Genomic DNA, 6,044 nt, shown 5'->3' on the forward strand with positions numbered 1-6,044 from the left:
TGGATAGGTTCTTTCCCACTCCCTGGGCCAGACAGCCACTCATGGTAGAAAGAGGGGATTTAGGATTGATTCAGGAAGAATATGTGAGAAAGTTTATTGAAACTTTGGACAAAGTTGAAAGAAATGTTGCTGGCACTTTTCTCTTTTTTTTCACAGGAACCAACTCGTTTCCGTGATCGCTGTCACTAGGACCGCTGTTCTGACTGAGGATTCCAAGGCCTGGATCCATGCCAGATGTGTAAAAAGGGTGAACCAAGCCCCTAAGAAGCAAGACAAAGGCAAAGACACAGATACAGAAGAAGCAGCCAGAGAAGTCCTGAGAGATTGATCTGAACCACATGGAGTGCTTCGTCAGCCCTGGAAACTTCAACCCATCCAAAGAACTTGAACTGAATGAATCTATAGCAAATGACAAACAATTCCAAATCCCTCAACAAGCCAACCCAGGTGAAACCTTGCATCAAAGGTTCTATGGCCTTTGGGTGGCGTTGCTAATTATCAACTCTTTTATTTTTTTGATGGGCATAATACTGAACAGTTTGGCCCTTTATGTGTTCTGTTTTCAGACCAAAGTAAGGACACCCTCTGTTATTTACACCATTAACTTGGTAGTGACAGACCTTTTAGTGGGTCTCTCTCTACCAGCACGAATTGTTATGTATTACCGTAATGTAGAGACCTGTTATATCTGCTATTATGTTCACAGTTTTACGTATTCTGTGAACATGTACTGTAGTATTCTTTTCCTGACCTGCATCTGTGTTGATCGCTACCTGGCCATTGTGCAAGCCAGAGCCTCACGCAGATGGAGAAATCCCAGTTATGCCAAATGCATCTGTGTTTTGATTTGGATATTTGCTGTAATTGTAACTTTCATCATACTGACCACAACGATTAACCACAAACATTGTTGTTTTTTCCAGCTACTTATGCTGACAAGTTTTGAGTATTTTGTTCCCTTGGTGATTGTTGTTTTCTACACCCTGCGGATCATGTGGACTTTGTCCAAGTCAATACAAATGAACCAAAGCCGAGAGAGACGGGTGAAGGCGGTACAGCTCCTCATAATGGTGCTGGTCATCTTCACAGTCTGTTTCACTCCCATTCATGTTAGTCAAGTGGTTTTCTGTGTCCGCAGTGAGGTGTCTCGGGATGTCATCCTCATTGTGTACCATGTCACAGTAACTTTGAGTAGTTTTAATAGTTGTATGGATCCCATTGTCTATTGTTTTGTTACTAGCCATTTCCAATCCGCTAGGAATAGTATTTTCAGAGAACAACCGTCACCAGTTCCTTTTAACAGTCCCTGCCCCTGCCGTAGGCAGCTCGCCCTGGGGGCTAGGAATATACAGGAGTAATGATGCAATCAAAAGATAGATTAGGCATTGAGACTGGTTCCCTTTTTTTTTTTTCAGGAAAAAGAAACTAATATGTTCTGTCTAATTAGAGTGTACAAAGATAATATCACTGAGAAGGAATGTACTGATTTGGTTAAGAAAATTCCCTGTTACCAGATTATATAATTTACTTTTAAGTCTCTAAACCAGTATCAGGAAATTTTGCCTGATTTGAACATAGTAATGTTGTTACAGAATTTGTCTGTATTATATGGGTACAGTTTAGCGGGAATGTAAATTGGGTTAACTACATTGGCTATGGTTAACAAAAGTTTGGTAGAACCATACTGTTTTGATATGTTATTAGCTGATAAAGGGAAAGTATGTAAAATGTTTAACTCCTGCGGTTGTACTCTTATTCCCCATAACACTGTTTCTGATGGAAGTATTATTAGAGCCCTTCACAACCTCCAAATATTGTTTGAAGAATTAGCTGAAAGCTCAGGAGTGGAAAATCCACTGGTCAGTTTATTTGAAACCTGGTTTGGTATATGGGGAACCCTGATTACCTACTAAGGGCCCCAGGTACCAACCTGTGACTAAAGTGTAAGGTCACGTGTGTGACCTAAGAGGGGGTTTGAAGGGATTGGCCCCTAAGTTTGATGTCCCACCATCTTGTCTCTCTCTGAGCCAAAGTTCTTCCATCTTAAGATTTAAGTCTGTATTTTAAAAGAATTGACTTTCTTGTCTTAAACGGTAATTTGTCAGCAGTTAGGAAGTTCCTCTTTTTTGTCCAGGTGCAACTTCCCCTTTTTCCTTAGCTAGCCTAAGACTGAAAGTCTGCGGTGAGCTACATCCTGTTGAAAGAGTATTAATAATTTTAAGCCAACGGTAAAAAGGAACTGTCTGCTTTCTGTGAGGTCCAAAAGTTCAAGGCTTGACGTATATACTAATAATTAACATATATGCCAACTGATTGGGCATGACTGACGTATGTAATATTCTAATTGGTTAAATGCATACCTGTCAATTGATTGGTTCTTATATTTCTATGCTTTGTTTTAAGTTTCATATATAAGTTTAAACACGGAAGAATAAATTCAGTTCATTCTGAGATACTACCTTGTGTTTGTCGGTTATTTCCTTTGTGTCTCAAGTGAACTCCAGATCTGAGGGTAATTGTTGGTCAATGCCAGGAGGCTGACGGAAGTCAGTGCAGAAGGGAACGAGAGTCAATTCCTTTCACCGATCATCTCCAACTGTGGGTCGGATTTCTCTTCTGGGTATGGCTTGTGTAGGTGGGGACACAGGGGACCCCATTTAGTGGGCTGGGTTGGCGATATGCTAAGGACAAGAGGAGAGTGGTCTGATAATCCTCTGGCCTGATATGAATCATCTTCAATACATGGTAAAATAGGATAAGTGCCCAATGCTATGTCTGTCCTAGAAAGAAACTGGAGCAACAGGAATACTGTACAGTAGAAGTATGGCATAGTCTTCAGAGGTCTCTAAGACCTATTTCGGAGATCTGACTGGTGTATTAGTCTGAGTTCCCACAGGGTAGCGATCCATACTAAGATTGCATACTGCATTATAATTCCTTACTGCTAGTAAGGGAATCCAAGGGTTATCAGCTAACAGCTCTGCTATCACCCAGATTACCTCAGTATTGTAGGGAGAAGGCACGTAGACATTTCCCAACAAGCAAAAAGTTATCAATCGTGCACAACAGAAAAATTTATCTACTCCGTGAATCAATGATGTCTTGTTCACAGGGAAAGTTCACCTCAAGAAATCAGAATGCTAACAGCTCTTGCATATGCTGAGTAAACAGAAAGATATTGCATTTGAAAAATTCAGGTTAGTAGAGCCTTTCATCGAGTGCGTTTTTTGTGGGCAAGCAATTACAGTTCTATAATGAGCCAATAGGGTAAAGATTGCCCTGCTTTTAATGGAGTCCTTTAATCCTTGCATATTCCAAGACATGCTGTTTAGCCCCACAGCCATATGTTGGAGTAAAAAATAATTAGCAGGAGGTTCAAGCAATAGGATGAAACCCTACCACATTGCTGGAAACAAATATCAGAATCCAGAACCCTAGATTTATAGTGGTGAGTGCTGCTGGTGCGACACATATTGGGCATGGGTCACATAGCAGGAGCATGTGAAGTAGGCTGCACAGACATGAGCACATCCCGTAGGCCACCGAGGCTACCATAAATGGAAAAGGGATGATTCAAAACAAAAAACCATAAAAACTGAAAGTATTGAACAATTCCCATGGGAGCCTCCAAGGGGAAAAAGATTCACCAAGGCCATCTGTGAGCAATCATTTAACTACATCTAGCAAAAGTGAAGAAAAAGGAAACAAATGATCTGAATTCATTCACTGCCTTTTGCAGAGTTTTGGGCAGACCTCTCACTCAAATGGAGTAGCTTAAATAAAAAGAGAGCAAATGAGCCTCAAGAAGGGGTATGAGATCTTGAAAGATGGTGTTCATTGGGATCCAGCCATTGGGCATATCAAAAAAGTGGATTTCCCCTTTTGCCACAATAAGCAACTTAGCTAGATATAACAGTGCATATGGAATTTGCACTGTGCGAAGCTGGCGTTTCACAGCATTATATTGGGCCTGTAACTTCTGAACTTCCACTGAGAAATCCGAAAAAAAGCATACTTTTGAGACATTTAGCTTAATCTGTCCTTTGGAGAGAGCCATAGCAAGAATATTATCTCGATCTTTATAATGGAATAGCTTCAAGATAAAAGGGGACGATGATTTCCAGGAGGATGTGGGAGGTTATGGTGCACCCTCTCTATGGTGTAAAATTCTTCCTTTCAATGGTATCAAGCATCAATTGCTCTATATATGCAGTCAGATTTCGCCCTTCAATGCCTTCAATTTTCTCAGCAAGCTCAGAATTCTGATGTTGTTCCTCCTCATTCTGTTTTCCATATCATCTATACAGATGGCTTTGAACAACTAGGTTAATAGCATAAATATCTCTTTTAGCTGGGCACAACTCATCTTCTAGTAAGCTTACTCTACCCTCTAAAGCAGAGGTGTGTTCATGCACTTTCTGTACATCATGACAAAGTGCTGGAATTGGATAGTGAGGGCCGACAGTGAAGAATTACAGTTCTGCACAGCCAGAAAAACATCTAGTGTGGACACAGGTGTGGCAGCTGGAATAAGGGATGGGGTCTGTGTAGTCCAATCTCCCTCCACTACATAAGGCTGGCCTTCCCTCTTCTCACCATAGGCTTCAGTGTGTATTGCCAAGGCAGACTTACCAGAGTGCAGCAGCTTCTGGCTGGCATGAGGGGAAGGAGCTGTGATGGAAGCTGTAAATGTCTAAGACTCCTCAGCTGGCACCCAAACAAATCGTTTCAGTTTGGAAGCTACATCTCTGTTTCTGTCTTTTTGGTGAGCACAAGGAGGAAGCAGGCCAGGGCCATCTTGGCCGCTCTGAGACTTCAGACTCCTCCCTGTTCATGTTGGCCATGGCTCTGGTACTCATTCACCACTGAAGGTTGGATCGGGAGGAGGAGCGGGTGAGGAGGAGCAGAATGCACCATGGAGAGCCGCTGGGGGAAGTCTGTGAAGCAGATGTTTGGCAGGTTTTCAGTGGCACCAAAATAAACTTCCACAATGGCTATTTGTCCACGCCAATGTGAACATTTTTAAATGAAATACAGAATAATAAATGAAAGGAGGAATATCAATAAGAGATAAATTAAAAATGTGAAAGTGCACATATTACAGCTGGGAGTTAGACACTTGAGATTAAAAACAAAACGTTGAGGGAAAAGGAATTAAATGCAATAGGGGGGGGGTACTAAAACTGTCTGGTGCAGCTCTGCATAAGTTTTAATGTCAAAGCCTAACTGAACAATCTGAAGTTAGAAGCTGTTTGGCTATCATGCACAGCTGCACCAGATTTCACTTTCCAGTTTTAGTAAATCAACCCCAGTGCCTCATACCTCTACCTTTATACTTCTCCTTTATACAGTGAGGATCCTCTGTGCTCCAGACTGACTAGGGATGAAGTGAACGTACCTAGTTTCAGTTCAAGCTGAGTTTGATGAACATAACTGAAGTTTGGGTGCCAAATGCTGATCCCTATTGAATAGAATAGAAGCAGAATGTTAAAAAAGTAATGGACAGGGGTGCATGCGCAGCTTCTGATCATAGTGGACATGTCACCCACCAGCTCTAGTCCCTATTGCTCTTTTGGGACTTCTGACATCTGTCCAGCAGCTTTTATCACCATGGGAGTCACCCAGCCTTGCGCTCTCTTCTCCTGAGCATCCCATGGGTAAGAATGGATGCCAGAAACCATCCTCTCCTTCCCCCATTGATTTGCAGCCTCCTCCAACCCTGGATCACTTCCTGCTTAGGCTTGCATCTTCGGCCTCGATTGCACAGGATGAGCTGCTGGACCCCACGGACCCTCTCGCAGCGGGTGGAGGAACTTCCTACGCTGTCTCACCTCCTCCATCAGCTGAGCCACCCACCCCACTGACCATGGAAGTCCTAGATATGAAGCTGCATGTTTTGCTCCAAAATTTAACACATAATATCACCTAAGAAATGGGGAAAATTGCCCAGGAATTGAGAAGAGAGATAGCTCATTTAGGGGAACTCACAGTCACCCTTGAAATGAAATTTGATGATCTTGTGCAATATGTGCATATCCTGGAGG

The 6,044-nt window shown here is 42.3% G+C and overlaps 1 protein-coding gene across 1 annotated transcript; it reads left to right on the forward strand.

The window, feature by feature from the left end:
- Positions 1 to 285: 285 nt before the first annotated feature.
- LOC149473669 (G protein-coupled receptor 20-like) lies at positions 286 to 1,358 on the forward strand. Its single transcript, XM_089674773.1, has one exon. The coding sequence runs from the start codon at positions 339 to 341 to the stop codon at positions 1,356 to 1,358; it is 1,020 nt and encodes a 339-aa protein (XP_089530899.1). The 5' UTR covers positions 286 to 338.
- Positions 1,359 to 6,044: the final 4,686 nt, after the last annotated feature.

The sequence above is a fragment of the Staurois parvus genome, unplaced genomic scaffold (genome assembly GCF_062004578.1).
Source record: "Staurois parvus isolate SC_StPar_1 unplaced genomic scaffold, SC_StPar_1.0 ptg000012l, whole genome shotgun sequence".
In the NCBI taxonomy this organism is placed as follows: domain Eukaryota; kingdom Metazoa; phylum Chordata; class Amphibia; order Anura; family Ranidae; genus Staurois; species Staurois parvus.